Source organism: Amblyomma americanum, chromosome 1 (assembly GCF_052857255.1).
Source record: "Amblyomma americanum isolate KBUSLIRL-KWMA chromosome 1, ASM5285725v1, whole genome shotgun sequence".
NCBI lineage: Eukaryota > Metazoa > Arthropoda > Arachnida > Ixodida > Ixodidae > Amblyomma > Amblyomma americanum.
The window spans coordinates 242,097,342-242,116,701 of record NC_135497.1 but is presented as its reverse complement, the minus strand read 5'-3'; the positions used below and the strand labels follow the sequence as shown (position 1 = coordinate 242,116,701).

General features: G+C 48.3%; 1 protein-coding gene and 1 pseudogene across 1 annotated transcript; one reads left to right on the top strand and one right to left on the bottom strand.

Moving 5' to 3' along the window:
- Positions 1–1,539: 1,539 nt before the first annotated feature.
- LOC144116292 (sentrin-specific protease 1-like) lies at positions 1,540–2,343 on the bottom strand. The gene has a single exon (XM_077651035.1). It carries the CDS (start codon positions 2,341–2,343, stop codon positions 1,540–1,542), a length of 804 nt encoding a protein of 267 aa, XP_077507161.1.
- A 5,495-nt stretch (positions 2,344–7,838) lies between these two features.
- Positions 7,839–8,011, top strand: LOC144116751 (U2 spliceosomal RNA; annotated as a pseudogene).
- The last annotated feature ends 11,349 nt before the right edge of the window (positions 8,012–19,360 follow it).

Here is a 19,360-nt window from a genome sequence, read left to right as displayed (position 1 = left end):
TCACACCGATTTCCTTTAGCGCGCCTTAGAAACAACATAATGCGGACGGCTTGCGGGAGGCGCAGCGGTGGAGCCAATGCTGCCAGCGGACGGCGCCGTCGGACGGAACTCGGCGTTGTACATGCACTGCATTGTAAATAACTAAGACATTTGCAAAAATACCAGCTTCGCTCCGCCGATCACCGCGTTGCTTCATTCGTTGCACCCAGGGGCCGTTGGAGGCCGTAACCGAGAACTGTGGCAAGCTGTGTGACAACGGCGGAGCGCGGCTAGACTGCCCGTATAAAACAGGTATAAAACAGCACTGAAAGTGGCTGTAGCTCGGCGTGGATGTGAACTAACTGTAAAGGGCAAAAAGTTTACAAACGGTCAGAAAATAAAGTGACCAAAAGAGAAATATTAATAGAATTACAAATTCTGTGTAGGAAGCTTAGAGGTGTGCTGCATACCGCAAGTTCGTCTCGAAGAACAGCCGAACTGGAGGAATCAAGCGGCACCGGGAGAACATTTCGCTCATCCTTCGTTCACCAAAGCGCGGGATGGAACTTAGCAAGCCAACAAAGCCGGACGGCCTGCCGACTATCCGCGGATGGCGTCACTTCCACCAGTTCTCCGTTTTTGGTGAGCAAAAGCTGGAGAGCTCATCTTGAGTGCACAACCTCGCGTGTCCAAAAGATGGAATCTTGGCAGCATCCGTACTGACAGGCGACATGAAAATTGTAAAAAATATTATTGAATTATGGAAACTATAAAGTATAAAACGGATTGCAAAACAAATAAGCTACAAAAGCGAATATTATCAGCCATTGGCAAGCAATCGAACATCAACGACGGATGAGGTTTGTCCACATTCGAATATGCGCACACTCCGAGGTGTGACCAAGAATTTTCGCACAATCTCTAACCAAACTGGAGCTTTATTTTAGTGTCAATGGATAAGTATTGCGAAGAATACAATAGTCAATTATTCACAGCATAACAGATCTAACAATCAATCCGAATAGCTTTACATACGCACTGTCAACACAGAAAACGTATGCAAAACGTGGAACTGAACACTGATCAGAGCGGTCGCACATCAATGAAGAAATTATTACGAATTAGCAAGAGGCACAAACAATCTGAACGCAATCTGGAAAGAGACAATAATGAAATATCTACAAGAATGAGAACCGGATATTTACTACGGCGATGGAAAAATATTCGCGTGTTGTGCGGTGTCGGCGCAAGTTGAACACCAGGCGGTCGAAATTATGTCCGAGCCCTCCGCTGCACCGTCTTCGCCCCCACCATTTCCGTCTCTTCCAATAACTTTTCTACTATCACCCAATGCACATTCAACAATCGGCAGTAATCAAAACTAATCGCACACTATCGACATGAAAAACCAACAAGCACGAACGCTAGTGCCCCGGCAAGCGGTTACACACGCGCTGAAATATACGGAATGAATACCCAGGGGCAGTAAATATAAAAAAATCAACAATGGCCGCGAATCCCAAAAGAACAATTACACCAAATCACATTAAAAAACGCACTTTAGCTACATGCGTACAGCCAACCAAAAGCCATATACTGGATGCACGGACACTTGAACCGACTCATGTTGTTGCAAGTAGGCTTCACCATGAAAGGAGCCTGCGGTGTAAAATCTCGTACACAAATACGCCTGCGGAAGAACGGCATGTGCTTCTGCTCGAACAAAATCTGTACTTCCCGGGTCAGGCACTCGGTGTAGCGACACATAAAGACAGCAGAGTCGCTGGTGTTCTTCTGGAGCGGCACTATACGTGGGCAAAAATGCCAGCCGCTCCAGTCCAGGTCGCAGTCAGGCAAGTGGCTCACCTCTTCCAGGTACTGCGCCAATGCGTCGATGCTTTCAGCACACTTCTGGCGCGGGCCCAGGCTATCGTAGATGACCATCTCGGGCGTCCGGAAATCCACCACGGCGAGCCACCAGTGAGAGGCGTCCTGAGAGCGCACTGGCACCAGTAGATTATCGTAAGAGAAGAGGTCGGCGCCTTGCGTCCAGCGTTTCGCGCCGCCAGGTCCACAGCGATAGAGCTTGGTGAAGAAAAATGAACTGAACGCGTACACGGGCGGACCGCCTCGCCTCTCGGAGCGTTCCGCGATCATGGCCAGGTAAAATTTCACGATATTGTCATTAAGCCGTTTCCCTTCTATTAGCGTGGCTATGTCACGTCGAGTGAGAGCCATGGAGAAGCCCTCGACCACAACCTGCTCCGGCGGGCTCCACTTCAACGCTTCAGACACTTCTTCCTGCATGGCAGAAGTGAGTGGCCTATGATGGTTAACGTCTCCCTCGATGCTTATCGCTGCCATGTTGTCACTGCAGGTTTGCACAGGGGCGCTCAGGAGATTGGATCGCTCTTCTAACAATCCGTTCTGAACGGCCGTTTAAAGTGTCCCTCTGCAAATATGGGGAGACCCAGAGCGGCCAGCAAACTTCACGGGGCTAGCGGCTGACTTAAACGCAAAACTGCTGGTCGCTCTGCACGGTCAGCGTTCGTCTTACCTCGGAGACGCATACAGGCTGTGGCTTTCCGAACACCTTGCAGGTGGTCGAACAGTAGCCGCCGGAGGGACGCGTGCAAGACGACTCTGAGAAGGCACAATCGTCCGGAGACGCGCAAGGCGAGTGAAGCTAGCTTTGCGCGCACCTCCCAGGGCTCCTCAAGAAACGCTTCTGATATCGCCAAAGACGACAACGGCGGCGTCTTTGCAGTTCACGGCTCCGGGTGTGTTCCGGCCTGTCTCAACGACGTAACTTCCTCCCGCTTGTAAAAAAAAAATGGCCTGGCTTAGCTTATGGTTAAGCTTAGGATGTGAAGCATACGTCGCTTGGCAAGCCGTACTTCTCGTTCTTCTCCCGTTTCCGTGGCTCTTTGTAACTTGCGCTTTGCGGTCTGGCGAGCCGCCCTCTCCCTGGCCGACATCTCGCTGCTCAACTGACTCAACGAGGGCGTCGCCTTTTATAGAATTGCGTGATGTCAGTATCTCCTAGCGGTAGGAGCGGGAGTTAGGCCGCCGGCGGAGGCTGCGCGTCCGCAAGCGAGCGCACGAGTTGAGCCCCAGTTTTCACAGCTGTTGTGACGTCATATCACGTGGTGCGCCGATGTAGGTCAAGTGGTAGCTACGCGGCCGCGCGCGGCGCAGCAAGGAAGAGCTCGGTTGTGCGGCTAGTATGCTTCGCATAATAAAAATAAATATCATAATGTCGTGGCAGCCGCGTATCGGTGGAGGCGAAACGCAAAGGCGCCCGTGAGGCGTGCGATGTCAGTGCGCGTTACAGATCCCCAGGTGGTCGAAATTATTCCGGGGCCCTCCACTACGCCACCTCTTTCTCCCTTTCTTCTCTAAGTCTCTTTTTCTCTTCCCTTTCGGCGTGGTTCAGTTGTCTGCCGATATGTGGGACTGATACTGCGGCATTTCCTTCCCCCAAAAACGAATTTAATTCCGCTGCCTCAGCGCATGCACCCTCTCTCGAGTGCCTGACTGACTGACTGATGTTTCTGAGAGGAAGAAGGAAAAGGAAGGAGCACAGGCCTGCACTGGCTCAAGCCGAGCCACGCTTGCTGCCGCGTGCTGAAAGTAGGATGGGTAAAGGATAGGATAGCAAAGAGTGTCAGAAAAGACGCGCTGCGCTAATATGCCCCGGGCCGATCCCAGAGGCAGTGCAATACCACGCCGACCTGTGCCAGAGTGCTTCAAGCCAAGCACTCCGCCATATTCTAAAAATAAGTTTCATATCTTAGGCCCAAGTACCCGTTGCAGATATTAAATCAGGTATCAGGTATGAGCCATGTCATGTATGAGCATACATGCATGGTATGTATACATCTCTCGAGTGGAAATTCTTCGCGGAGGCAGCACCGCTTCTGAACCAGGTGGCTCCGCGTTCCCACGGGACCATTTTTCCGCGCCACATGTACGAAGAGCGCCTCTCCATAGTTGTGGCACTCGTACCCTTTTCTGAATGTGTTCGACCCCTTCCTACCAAAATGGACAGAGAGAACCACAATGGACGGCGTCAGGCGCGGGCTAATGCCCTGCACCGGCGTTATGGCTCCAAACAGAGCGTTTTCTGTGTAGACGTTGCGGGCCCACATCATTCCAGTGGAGGATGGTTCACGGCCGCAGTCGTCAACGAAGGAAGACAGGTGAACGGCCTCAGTTGTAAGGCACTTAGCACAGCCCACGCGGATGAGGTAGCAATCGCCCTAGCCGGCTCCCACGCTCAATCTAAACTCATCATATCCGACTCGCGAGGGGCTCGCCAGAATTATGAACTGGGCTGGATAACGCCAACAGCGCAACGAATACTTCGGAGAGCAGCTCGGGATCAGGACCCCACGAGCCGATTTTTCATTTGGACTCCAGGCCACCAGGGCCTGCCAGGGAATGAGGCCGCCAACTCGGTCGCCCGCGCGCTCACTAACCGGGCCCCCGACGTAGACCCTTCCGATTTGGACCAGGAAACCTATCCTCTGTTAACTTTCAAGGATATCTCCGCTTATTACCGGTACTCGCACCGTCAGTACCCGGCTCCTCTCAAGGGGCTAAGGAAAGCGGACGAGAGAATACTGCTTAGACTTTTTACTAACACTCTACTGTGCCCCGCAGTGCTCAAACATTTTCTCTGGCCTCTGCTCTTTCTGTGGGGAGGTGGCTGACACGTTCCACATGGTCTGGGCATGTCAACACAATCCTTCTCTTCCGCCCCTATCCCCTTCCCCTACCCTAAAGGACTTGTAGGCGGCCCTGCTCAGCTGTCTGGACCTACCGGCCCAACAAACCGGTAGAGCAACCTTAGAAATAGAGCAACCTTCGAAATTAATGTCAGCGTCGCCAAAATCACACAGGCATGCCGTATAGTGGAAGCGGGGGCGCTGGTCATTTAAATATTTAGACTGTTCAAGATCGGCTCGTCACTCGTCGCCACCTTGGCCATCGTAAGTTTGTCTACACTTACTGGCCTGCTGCGACTGCCGGCCAGCCGCGAACTGTTTTGGCAGGCGAAGAGCTTTGAAGATGCAGTTACAGACCAGTGCCCACTAAATCTGGTTTTCAGTGGGCGCATGGTTTCAGGAAGAGAATGTGCAATAAAGAAATCACCTTCCAGCTACCGTTGTTCCAAAAATCCTCGTTAATGGTTTAATATTTCATTTATATGAGCCCGAATTCGAAGATACAGCAGAATCTGAAGTAAGCAGCCGCTCAGAATGACCAATTTGTCTCGCTATGCATTCGTTTTGCAGAAATAGCGCCAAAGAAGACTTCCCCCATAGTGAACTGCGTTGTGTTCGTGTGTAGTAATCGACATTTGCCATGCTCTTTTGCCTGCAGCTGGCCAGTTATAATGACACCCAGGTGTGCTCATGGGCACTGGGCTGGTGTGCTGTGCTGAGCCATGTGAGACCTTGACGCTGAAAGCTGCCACATGGCTGAAAAGCTAACGGACAAGGAAATCATCAGATCCGCTTAGCTAATTGGCCCGGTGATCGGGTGGCGATAGCTTATTCAACAGTATAGCAGTGAGTGACCATTGTAGTGCCAGCAAGTCCAGCACCTATTTTTACGCTAAAAAGCGAGAAATTGTTGTAAACCTTTGTACGCATCGGACTCTTATCTTTGCGTAACGCGCTCACGCCGTCATTCTTGGCTCTCTTGTAAAATGATATGGCACATGCTACGCTGTATACCTGCATAAAAAATGAATACAAAATGTTTCGGAATTGACTCCACGCAGCGAAAACACGTGCATAGCCGATAAAATGGTCGTCTTGGGCTGAAATGATGTGATCGTCAAGTCACGTTTCATGTGGGTTCTTTGTGCCCATCAAAAAATGATACCACGGGAAAATTCTACTCTCTTGTGCTTTTCCTCACAATAACAAGCACCGTGCAAGTGGCGGTATACTCCGGTGTAGTTCGCGACCATACCGAAACACGTCGACACAGTAACAATGCCCAGAAAAAGTTTCGAAAACGAAAACCTAAATGAACGCATTCGTTGCCGAACAACGATGCGTGCATTCGTACACCGTAAACCACTTTGCACCCTTAAGGACAGAATGCCATCTATTCACCCTTACAGCTCCCACGATTTTCGTGAAAAGGGTGTGTGTAATTAGGTAACACCCTTTTTGCACCCCGCTTCAAGATCCAGGATGTTAAATGGGTAGTTTTTCTTAGTTGCACCCCTGGAGATCACTGGGGTGCAAGGGTGTAAAACGAGAATTACATTAGTCGATTAACCTCAGGGTACGACCAATGATCACTTCCCGTAGCGTTTGATACATTGATGACGACAAGCACCACTGTCACTGTCAGCGACCTCTCCCGCTTCCCTTAACTGCCTCTGAACAAATACAAGTCTAGGAGAAGTGTATACTCTGCGCCGTGATCCCTCAGCAGTGGTCTACTTTCACCGATTCTAAAACTGCCCTCCAAGGCTTACAAGCTTCTCTTCGCCGTGGAGTCCATGAGCAACTGGTCGCGGAAATCCGACAACTACATCAGTGTGCCATAAATAAAGCGCACGACGTTATCTACCAATGGCTACGGGGCACAGCGGCATAGCAGGCATTCACCACGCGTATGAGGTCGCACGGACTGCTCACCACGACGGCGTTATTGTATCGATCCCCTTTTCGAGATGAGACGCAGCGGGCAGGCTTCGCGCACTTGCGCGGGACATCACGCTTGCCGCGTGTAATTCTGGCCAATTTTCCAATTCACGTTTAGAAGCCTTGGACCCAGGTTTGAATCTCCGACTTCCATCCGGCCTAGCACGACGTGAAGAAACTTTGTTGTGTCACCTGTGGCTTGATGTAGCTTTCACCAACCATTACTTGCTCTTAATCGGTCCGGCTGATAGCCCTGCATGTGCCACCTGTGAGTATGACTAGACTATATCCCACATTCTTTGTGATCGCCCTGCCTACAACGCCGAAAGGCAGTCGCTCTGCCGTGTATTGGAGAGTCTAGATCCACGCCCACTGACAGAAATGAAGTCTCTCGGCCACTGGCTGCGGCGATCGTCGGCGGTGAAAGCCTCCAAGGCACTCCTCCGCTTCTTGTGAACTTCTAGCCTGCATGATAGGCGTCGACTTTAACCAACGCTGATTTTTCATAGTGACTCTCCTTTCTTTTTCATTTTTTTATCCCCTCACCCCTGTTCCCCCGTGTAGGGTAGCAAACCGATTACACTTCTGGTTAACCTCCCTGCCTTTCCTCCTCCTCCTCCTCCTTGTACCATTGCGCTTCCAAAGTAAGCATCTGTTTTTGAACCATGTGTTAAAAGCTGTGAAAGTACTGTATTTTTCCTTGAGTGTAAAAATGTGTTGTATTATAGCTTGTTGCGGAATTTGTTTTTTGCTGAAGTGTGTAACAGTGAAACCACAGATTGCAGGGAAAGTGTAATATGGAGGTCGCTGATCTCGTCTTCCAGCAATTCCAGGTAACGTGTAGTACCCCGATGTTTTGGCATATCTTTTCAAAACGCAAGACGTGTGGCCTGGTACTTTGTGGTTTGTTGTTAAACAGTGTTCTATATGGGTACTTTGTCACTATTTGGCCAGATGTGTTAGGCAGTGAACGGATTTTAAAGCGAAAGTTTTACTACTTCAGCCTGCCAGCTAATTCGGCTCGTCGCGCTGTATGCTGTATGTCATATGCCGCGGCCAACGAACGGCCTTCAGCCGCCGTTGCCTAGCGACGCCGATACCGTCGCCGCTAGCTGCAGCAGATGTGCTCCGCTTGGGTGGAGGGAGATGAGGTGTCGCCTCGCGGATGGTATATATATACATATGCGCTTCGCCTCAGTGTATTGTAATATATGATATCTGATATCTGATTTAATATCTGCTGCGGGTCCTTGGATCCAAGATATTAAACTTATTTTAGAATATGGCAGAGTGCTTGGCTTGAAGCATTCTGGCACGGGTCGGCCCGGTGTTGCACTGCCTCCGGGATCGGCCCGAGGCATATTAGCGCGGCGCGTCTTTTCATTCACTCTTTGCTCTCCTATCCTTTAGCTCTCCTACTTTCAGCACGCGGCAGCGAGCGTGGCTCAGCTTGAGCCAGTAGGCAGGCCCGTGCACTTTCCTATTCTTTCTTCCTATCAGCAACAGCAGAAGCACCAGCAGTATTGCAGTCGTTGTGGAGAGCGCGAAAGAGACGCAGCAACGACAGAACGAAGCGAGGAAGAGACAACGCAATCAAGAGACGCCAGAAGAGTGCGCCGAACCTACTCGGGAAGCGTCGTAACGAAGATGCGGCTAAAAGAGGTCGTGCCACGTCCCGGAGTGACTCTTCAACTGCGGAAGAGACCTGTTTGAGTTCACGAGAGCGTCGAAATGAGACGCTGCGTAGACGGCGTGCCGAGGAAACGAAGCTTTCGCAGTTCAACTAGGGTTAGCAAGAGCTAAACCACAGCCAATTTTTTTATAATCTATAAGCGCGTGACTTCCGTCTGCAAGTGATGGTTTGTTAGTTTCTGCATAAAGGCTGTTTATGAGTAATCTGCTGTATGCACCAGTGAAAAGACGCAAACCTAGGTTATGTACTTGATCCGGTTACTTACAATACGATGGTCTCGCTGACCCATAAGCTATGCATGCATAATGTAGAGGTTACTACAGAGCGATAAATTTGTAAAAGACAAGTCCTAAGCCCTAGTGTTTTCTGGATAGTACTTTTAATATATCAGGGATCGAGAAGCCTTCTTTTTGAGGGTGTCTAATGTGTGGCAGGAATGTGACTTTTTGTCAAAAGGTATTCCAAAAACTTGTGCTCATCTTTTACTGGTAGTGTGACTTCATTCAGATAAAGAGTGGGACGAGTGTGCAGTCCTCTTAGCGAGAACAGAACGGCTACTGACTTTGTTGTTAGTTTATTAACTGTCAACAGCATTTGCCTCTCACATGATGTAACGCTACAGGACGTACAAGCAATCTCAAGATCGTCGACATGGACTGAATTCATGATAGCCTTTGGAATTTTTTTCGCTAGGGAATTTATTTTTACTCTGAAGATCATAGTGCTTATATGCATCCTGGCGCACCGTTTTCTTGAATGATGCTCTTAAAAGGAGTGGCACTTAGCCGTACTTGAAAGAAACGGTTGGACAGAAAGTCACTCAAGGATTTTAGCATCCTACCGCGGATGTCAAAGTCTATAAGGTGCCGCAGAATGCCAAACCTCCAAGTGGTGTCTTAGGCTTTCTCTGAATCGAAAAAGACTGCAAGGCAGTGTTGCATGTGTATAAATGCTTCTCGGACTGTTTTCTCAAGGCGGACGAGATGATGGGTTGTAAAGCATGCTTCTTTAAACCCACACAGATGGATGTCAATAAGATACAAGATTCACATACAAACATTAACCTAATGTTCAGGACACTTTCAAAGGATTTGTCAATAATGCTTGTCAGTGCTGTAGGTCTGTGATTGCCAGGGGAGGCAGATGCCTTTCCCGGCTTCAATAATGGTACAAAAATGGCTTTTTCCATGTCTCCAGTATCTCTCCTGATATCCATATTTTGTTAAAAAATTTCAGAAGCGAGTCTACAGCGGGTCTGGACAGATGGCCAAGCGTTTCGTAATGAATATCATATAGCCCTGGTCTGTTTACCGGAAGAAAGTACGCTGCTATTTTCTTGTAGTGTAAATTGGCTATTATATGCTTCGTGAGCACTGCCCGTTGTCGGCAGACTCTGTTTTTCAGCTGTGTTTTTATATTTTAAAAATGAATCTGTGCAGTGAGAGGAACTAGATACATTGGAAAAAGGCTCGCCTAATGTATCTGCTTGGTCTTTTATATTTGTCTTTACACAAGGGGCTATCAAAAGAGGAACCGTGAGCAGGGAGTAGTGACCATCTAGTTTGTGTACTGCCTCCTTCATTTTTTTCGATGAGACCTGGCGGTTTATCGAGGAAATGAAACTCTTCCAAAATGCTTTTTCGGCATTGCGACGTACATACCGCGCTTTAGCTCCTGCGTTTTTAAAGTTTTAAGGTTCTCCTGCGTGGGCTATCTGCGAAAGATGCCCCAAGTTTTTTGTTATTTTTTGCTTCTGTGCAATCTCGTGTCCCCCACACTTGATGGTTCTGTCGTACTTATCCTGAAGACTGAAGGATAGCCAAGTGTGCGGCAGCAAGAATACAATTTGTGAAATTTTGATTTATATCATTAGCATTAAGATTTTCTAAAACACTTTTTCTAAAGTGACTTCTTTTCTGAAAAGTTGCCAGTCTCCTAAATGGAGCTTCCAACACCGTGGTTTTGTCGGGGTGACTGATGGTGGGCATTACAGGCAGTTTTCAGCAGATTTTTGCTTCCATAGGGGTTGTCGAAAACATCCCATTTAAAATCTCTAAAAATCAGTGGAGAGCTAGAAGGCAAATATAAAACACTCATTTTTCCTTAACTAGGAGAGCAATAATTAGCTCTACTGGTGTTCAAGAAACAAATATTGCTAGATAGTACAAAATCCTCAATGGCTTGACCTCTGCTATCGGTTTTCTCACTGCCCCGAAAACAAGATTGCGCATTAAGATCTCCAACTACCAAGTATGGCTCCGGTAGCTGTTCTAAAATGTTCTCTAATTCATGTTGCGTTGCTTCGAGGTGTGGTTGAAGATATATGCAACAAATTGTAATGGTTTTGTAAGCAACCGCAATGGCTGCTATGGCTTCAGCTGCTACTCCAGGTTACACAATGATGGCTACGCCTCCCGAGAGTTTGCTCGCCACCTCTCGGTCACGGCGGAATACAGTACAATTCTTTAGCACCTTTGTGTGCTGAGGACCTAAATTGCTTTCTTACACATATAAAGCAACAAGAGGAATTGTGTTTACAATGTCTTTTATGTCATTGCAGTCATTTACAAGTAATCTGCAATTCCAGTGTATTATGAAAGCAATCTTAATCTTGTGCGTCCGTGCAGAGAAAACTAGATTAAACTGTATTTGACCCCGTGACTCGGAGCCTCAAATTTTTTTATCGATCCAAGTTTTCGGGTAGGCTGCATGACCTAGAAGTGGATTGAAGCAGTGTGGACAGTCAAATCAACATTCTGTGCCACGTTCAACGTCAGTCGTAGTGGCGTGCATTTAAAGCTACATTTTCAAATTACGCACGCGTTAAAACTCCTGCAGCATGCATTTAGAATTTTCATAGCACTAGAGCTGCTTTCTTAATCTAGGCGTCTAACCAAACTTTTGTCATTTGTGCGGCTTCTCGCCGCGCTTTAGTTCCTTTGACGTTTGTGTTCGTCTGAAACACGTACGTACCGTCGCAATCAGGAGGCAACCGAATACGAGGAGGCGGAAGGGGGGGGGGGGGGGTATTTCGGCATTGTCACGCAAACATATCATCTCAAATGTCTGAATGTATGACAGGGCGTGTACTTCCACTCATAATATTACTTTGCAACTGGGTTGAGAGGCGGCGCTACAACTTTTTTTTGTAATCCGAGAACTCACATCCCGTAAGCTTTGTTGCCTATAGGACGTAGTGATGCCCACAAAAGTTACCCGAACATCAAGGTCACAAAAAAGCTGGATTTCCTCGCCTGCTGGAGGCGCGGCCAGGCATTGGAAGGTGCACTGTGCAGGTCGCGCAGGGAAGCTCCATTTTTTTGGCTGCATGCTTGGATCGAGTGCCAAACAGACTTTTTTTTTACGATCTCCATGTCCCATAAACTTTTGCGTTCGACTGTGTTGCGCGGCGTGCACACACGCGTCGTACTGAAAATTAGCTGTCGTCGATTTATTTTACGTTATTTTATAGTCAGAGTGACAGCTGTGAATTCGCGGAGAAAAAGTAAACAAGCATCTACACTAAGCACCTCGCGAACGTATACAAAAAACGCAATAGAAACGCATGCCAGTTACTATAGTCAGCCGAGTCTATGCAACCAAGAGGCCTTCAAGAGGCAAAGGGTTTTCATACACCATAATCGTCCCATAACAACCATGGTATGCGCTACTCACTGAAATGCTACGTTCCACTGATGCCAAAGGGTGAATTTCCGCAATAAAATAAAACGCAACTGATTAAGCCCGTCAGAGCGGCGGGAACAAAGTATTGCTATAAGCCTTTAATGTGCATAAAAACAGAAAAGGTCACTTCTTGCGACACTGGAAAGCACAGCACGTGATGCAGCCCAAGAGCCCAGCTGGCGGTCGTACACAAAACGCGGCGGAAACTTGGAGCAGGTAGCGCGGTCAGCGCATTCACTTCGCCAGTGTCGTCATACCTGCCACGGCGGCGCTGAGTGCGGCGCTGCTCCGCAGCGTCCCCTGGCCACTGTACGGAGCCACGACTCAGGCGCACGTCGCTCAGGATAACTGCAACGCAGTTAGGCATCCAGAGCGCTCCGCTCCGTAAGTTAAATGGGCTGTGAAGGGGAGTCTAATAAAGTTGCAACATGCCTGGGATATTGAAGCACGCCGATTCACGGATAGTGTCCAGCAAAGATTTTTTAAATGTGCTTTGTAGAAGTTGAGTTATCTGTAGTTAAAATTTGAATTTCAGCGTCTTCGCGCCTTTCCCTCTCCTCTCGTCCCTTTTTGCACGGTGGAAGGTAGGCGCTCCTTCGCCGACCCCCGCTCTGGGAGCGGAGCTTCCCGACCCACCGGAGCTAAGCGGCTTATTGGCCGCGGCCACGGTAGCTGCCTGACGTCTGAAAGAATCTAACCAATCGCCACCTCTCACCTTCTCTACGCAGCTGCGGGGGACGGAGGAGGGTGCGAGCATGAAAAGGTCGCCGGGAAGGGCTCGCCAACTTTGACGTGTGATTGTGGGTCGTCTGCTGCGTTTGCTCTGGTTTTCATGGCAACACAGTGCAGTGATTAAGTGAGTTAATGTGCTTTCCTCGGAAGGCGTTTCAGAGCCCCTTTAAAGAGCATGAAGCCTCCAGAAAGCTCCTTTGTACCGTGCGGTTTCCTTACTGTTGCTAACGGTTGGAAGAAAATGCCGACTTTCAAGCTTCCTCACTAATCCAGATGGAGACATACATGGAGAAAAGTGAAGCACGATTCTCGCGGCAAACCTCGAAGGCAAAGTACCACGAAGAAGGGTACATGCGAAACGTGATGTTTAACAACTTGTCCCCGGACGTCTCATGCCCTCCTTCGCAGTATTTGTCTACCATCTGTGAAAGGCGGTTCCTGTGAAAGGTGGCTTGCCACTGTGGAAAAGGCAACAGGGGAAGTACTTTCTGGCCACTACCTATGCCACAGCCTGAGTGGAACCGGCCAGCATGTGATTGGGCTCTTTTAACGGCATCTGCACCTCGAAGGTGCCACGTGCACTGATCTTCCCTGCGCGTGGAACCAAAGGGTGGGGGCCTGGGGGTGAGGGGGTATTTCAACGTTCTGCCTCATAACCGCTATAGAAATACGTTTTCCTTTGTTGCTTCTGCTTAATTAGTAAGAGAGTTTCAATGTGGGTGTGAATCGACTTTCTTTTTGTCAAGGCATTCGTGACGACATTTTCTGAATATCCCATTTGCACTTCGTACTTTGTGCATAAATAAAACTTAATTAAATGCACGCGTTAAAATTAATGCTATGTATAAAATTTGATTTACGAAATTAACACATAAATAAAACAGTTAAAAAGTACTTAATATATAAAAATTAACTGGCAATATTTTTATTAGACTTTTGATTATTTTAACTTTGCCAGTTATCATTATTTTATTTATAAGTACTGTTATCAGTATTATTAGCTGTGATATTTTTATGTTAATGTTATAAATCAGCTAAACGATGAGCTCATCTTAGTGACGTCACCTAGTGGTCAAAGAGGGAAGCATTTTTGTCAGCAAACCGGCGCTTCTATGATGCACAAGGTGGGTGTGGGCACCCAGGGACGAGGGGAAGAGAAGTGCGTCAATTACGGAGGCGAATTGAGCGGAAAATATGCAACGAATAGGAGGCTAACAACTGTTACATTTAGCGACAGGAAAATAGAAATTCAAGACGGCCAAGGCGCACGGCGAATCTCGGCGGTGTGGCTCCGATATGAAATTGAACAGCCAGTTTGCTTACGAAGAGCCAATTTTACTGTTTGTATAAATGCATCTTGGTTGAAAATGTCATGCGGGTATTATTTGTCCAGAGAAAGCCTTATTAGGAAGCAGAAACGAAGTTGTTGTCACTTAGACTATAATGAGGAAATCACATGGTTATATGCCAGTAACATGTTCCCTTCCATACTACCGTCACCTGTACCTCTGGAGGATAAACAAAACGAACCCGTTTAATACCGAGTTTAATTTATTTTCGTATGAAAACAAGAAATACAAATTTAACTTGGAAGGACGTAAGAAGTGCTGGCAAGTAAGCGACCGTGTACGTGGTGGTCATGTTTGGAAGTTGATATACGTGCACGATGCTTCTCTCGTTACCAATTAACTTCATCGTCTTATGTTTGCCGATGTAATATCTTTCGACGTAATGGCGTTCTGTTAGCAAATCGAAGTTTTGTTGTGTTGTTGTTCGTACATTTATACACTGACTCTTTGATGTCCGAGCCTTTTGTTTTCTTCGAGAATGATATATTTGAAGTTGACGTTGTTCGTAAGAAGTGTGGATCTAAAACACATATTAAACACATTTTTGAGGTCGGAATCATTGATTCTCGTGGTGTTGTGACGCAAAAAAATGAGTAAGGGGATAACTCGTGCTTAGTACTTGTTCACAACTTTGAAAATTTATTGTTTCGTTATCTGTTATATCATTACATGTTTTCTGTCATGTGGCGCCATTACTGTCTTATTTTCTGTCACTGCTATTGCTTGTTCAGTCGTGGATGGCAGGCGAAATGCGGTTTGAGCCCACCAGGATTCGATGGTGCAGCCGAAGGAGAGACACATGCGTTACGAGCGGAAAAGGTTTATATGGCAAGTGCAGTACTAATTTTTGCCACTGCTCACAGGATGCCCGAACAAACATGCCCGTAAAAGACTACTTCCTGCGCCGAGAAAATGGAGGTTCCCGTAAAGGCCCAAGAGTGATATATCTTGCCTTTTTATCACAGCAATTACATGGTGCGATGTGTTCATGACGCGCCAATGACAGCCCTTGACGTCACGGGGTAAATTCAGAGTTGAAAGGCGGAGTTAGCCTTAGGAACCGGCAGTAGACGTCGCCATCAGTCGAGGGAAAAGGAATGGCAGCAAATTATTTTACAAATAACATACCTCGCTTTTAAACACGTACTGAACAGCCTGTTATCTACACGCGATTCGGGCATTTAACACCCACCTTAGAAAAACATTTCATAGGCCGTTCCAGAACTACTATCCAATTTAATGTTCCTCGGGCACACCCGAAGCATTTCGACATTCATGCCTCACTGCGTTTACAGCACGCTAGATTCTCTGCGTGGCTTCCTATTCCAAAACATCAAACTTATCACAAATGCCAATCGCCACTTACCCTGATGAAACGAAATTTCTGGCGATTTTGCCTTGCTAACGACGAAATATTGTGCGAAGACAGGTTTTCAATTAGAACGAAAACATGAGGCGGGACGAAAAGAGTACGAATGCCCTCAGAGCGCTGCGTGCTCGCAAGCGCGCTGTGCGACAAAATCCTCCAAGTTCGTGCGTACAGATTTCACAAATCATAAAGCGCTCTTCAAAACATAGCAAAATGTAAACACAGTCACCGTTCTGTAATGTAAGCACCATTAATGCGTTGATCATTTTGCATACCACGAACGCTTATAACTCGTCATATACCCTTCGGGTAAGCGCTTCTTAATTTGTCACGATTTTCCCTACAGATATATACGCCAGGAATTGTAGTGTCCAGATGGCTGCCGACAAGTACTCCACCATATATAGAATACGGCTACATTTGCTGCCTAGTGTCAGGAACAATCTGATGATTTGGAGAGTGCGTGGCCGCTGTACACGCGAGGTACTCGATAAAAAAATTCGTAGTACATCTTGTCGTCAACATGGAATGCTTTGCAGGAAATGGCGTAGAACGCCCTATAGATGGCGTTAGCCGCACTCGAGTATCGGCCAGGTCAAAATGCTGCTGGACAAGCCGCTGCGTTCACCTGCTTGTAGTCTTCGACGTGGGCAGCGCGCATATATGACCCCCTTGGCTGCTTTCGCAGCTTTAGGAGCCGCCGCCCTGGATCGTTTCTCCTCATGGTGAACAGCGCTTAAAGCGTTCCTCGCTGCTTCTAGTGCTGTTCGGGATGGGTGTTCAAGCCCATCGCAGGCCACCAGTGTTGGGGATTGCGCTTCAATGGCACCGGTGCCACCAGAGTTGGAGACGGAAGGGCCCTTGAGTAGACTGACTCGTTCAGCGCCGCATGTCCCGTCTTAGAAGGATGTTGTCGGACTCCGTTAAGGAGAAAACTGCACAGTAGGTTTGTTTACATTTTTACAAGCGTCAGAGCAAAACAGGATCTATTCGAATGCACTCGCTGTAGAGTTTTATAGCGTTCATCTTCCCCAGATTCCCCAGGTTAAGGTGCCCTCGCCGGGGTGGGAGTGGCCTGAATCTTTCACTTGTTCCGACAAACTCACACCACCGAACATATATAGACACGCCCACGTCACATGTTGAGCCTGGGAGAGAGGAGGATGCCGTCGGGTTCACGTCGACTGCGGAAGGTGATCTTATCTTGCCAATCGAGGGTTCCCAAGGGCTGTCGACACCTGTTCTTCATTAGATGACGACGGACGCGCAACGTTAGAACGCAAGGTCGGGAAGCGGGGCCGAAAAGTGGTGTCGTTTCTCCTGCGATGCCTGGGATGGTTGGGGCCGATGCCCGCCAGCCCGCCGCGGTGTTCACAGCGCCGGAGAGCCACCGGAAACGAGCCCCTTTTGTTCCCCGACATAGTCACGGCGATTGGGGAAAATGACGGCCGCTTGCTAAATGCGGCGGCGTCGGAGACCAGAAAAGGCCCGGCTGTGCTCAAACTTCAACTATCTGCTCTTTCGGGTCCCTAACTCCGACCGGGCAAAGCTCAGTAATTGGAACCAGCTGACACCTGTGTCTATTACGCGTAATCCTTGACAGCCGGCCTGGGAACGATCACCATCGAGTTGCTCGGAGCCACCCGGTAGAGGCATAAGTTTTGGCTGCCAACAGGCGAGACTTGCTGTCGCCTTTGCTAAACCAGACTGGCTGTCGCTGTTTGTAACACTGCTTTACGGGCCGCCCAGTTCATCCGCCTATATTTCCCGCCCCGCTCATCTCTCGCTGCTTTCGTTGACTGATGCATGGCGGCCCACCGCCGGTCTTTTTTAGCCTTAACGATGTGTTAAGCCGCCTTCTCGCCTTCGTGTGCGGGTACATAAGGCTGCCGTTGGCATAGGCCTCTCTTTCTATCTCTTAATTGTACTGGCTCCTCATACGGCGGCAGCGCTGCCGCGAACAGATAAGGAAGATGGCAATTTACAATAGCTGGAGAAACTGCGACGGTAGCTACGAGGTGGACGACGTCGGGAAAAGAAGCTGCAGTTTGCGCCGGATCTGCTTCGCTCACTTAGAGCCGTCGTACGATCGTTTTGAAGCTGCTTCCGCCAGGCCCGCTTCTCCAGCGGGCCGCCAGGCGGACGTGGGGCGGAAATGTGTTGTACGATCACTTTCGAGCGAGGCGGATGGTCCCAACATTGCGATTGGCGCGCCCGGCAGTGCCTGTCGTCTAATCGCGTGCGGCGGTACAGGCATGCATGCTTGTAGCAAAGCACGCAGATATCTTGCCGTAGGAATAGCCCGTATTAATTGCGGCGTACTCGAGACACCCGTTCCGTCAACGTTTTTTTTTTTTTTTTGCCGCGGGATTTTCGTCGAAGGTACAGTCGTGGTCGGCTGTGATATGTGTGGGAAACGACATGTGAACCATTTATATCCAAGAGACCGAAAAACGCGTCACATGAAAATTGAATATCAGGAAATTAAAGCTGCTATAACTGTCTTAGTTCTCAAGCGCGCGTAGGAAGTGAAAGAAAAAGAGAGAAAGATAATTATTTTAATTACCTGAGTACAGGTGAATAGCCACCCGATTCTTGGCCGATCCCGCAGTGTGGGTATGTGCCATCTTTTGGTAGGATAACAACATAATACCACCTGGGGATCGAAACCAGAACCGACGTCACACAGCACACGGGCGCCTTTTTGAGCACCCGCCGCAGTGGCTTAGTAGGTATAGGGCGCTCGGCTACTGAGCCGGAGTACAGCGGTTAAACACGGCCGCGTTACGATAGCGGCGAAATGCAAAAGGTACCCGTGTGCTGCGCGATGTCAGGGGCATTTAAGATCCCCCGGTGGTCTTAGTCTGGGGCCCTCCACTACGGCCCCTTTTTCTCTCTTCTTTCGCTCCCACCTCCCTCCCTTCCCTCACAGCGCGTTTGTGGTGTCCAGCAAGAAGTTTAGCAGTTACTGCGCCTTTCATTTCCTTCCAACCAATCTTTTTTTATTCTTTGCGAACCTGCGTTCGGGTTATAAGTAGTTAAGAGGGAAGGTGCTGAAACATCCTTACAGTTTGTGGTAACCTACACCATACCGCTAAGGGATTACGGAAGGGGTAAAAGAGACAAATTTAAAAAGCAGATGATTACCGTTGCTCTCGCAGGCCTTTGCGGCCTACGTGGCATATTGTAAACGCAATAAGCTTTATGGCGAGAGCCTTTACTTTGATCCCATCCAGAGTGTACTCACGTGTAACTGAATTCCATTGCAGACATTGTCGTAGGAATCCATAAGCCAAGAGCAAAAAAGCAGAACAAAAACTATTGAAAGAAGACGCAAAAAGCACAGAAACTAAACCCGGTCAAGAAAGATGAAAAGAAGGCGAGTTGAAAAACATCACGGCTCTAGCCGAATGTTTCAGCAAAACTGTAGCACAGTTTAGCTTTTTTTTTTTGATGAGACAACAATAGTAAAAGCATTCTGCAAATTTGCGGTATAGTTTCTGTGAAGTATCGATGAGTATGAAGCCTTCAACCGGCAAACATCCCACGCAACGTTCCTCGGGTGTATATCTGCAAAGATATTTTTTTCTTTTCTCGAGAGATAAATGTGCGTCGCCTTGATCGCACCTCAAAATGTACCGGGTAGGGATGCCATCAATTCTTGCTGACCTGCCAGTGAAACTGGTGAAGCTTTCAAGTATATAAGTTTTGTCAGAAGCGGCGATTTTTTTTAGATCTGCGACCTGGGTTATGGAGCGGAAAGGGCAGATGAGAATCTGCGCAAGTAGTTATCAGTTTTCCTCCAGACTTTCGTCTAGGAAGAGGGAGCTCAGTTATTGGTGCTGTAGTTCTGCGTCAGGTCGTATACGGAGGTTGTAGTGCC

Coding starts and splice junctions, on each gene's coding strand:
- LOC144116292 (XM_077651035.1), bottom strand. CDS start 2,343: ATGGCAGCGATAAGCATCGAGGGAGACGTTAACCATCATAGGCCACTC.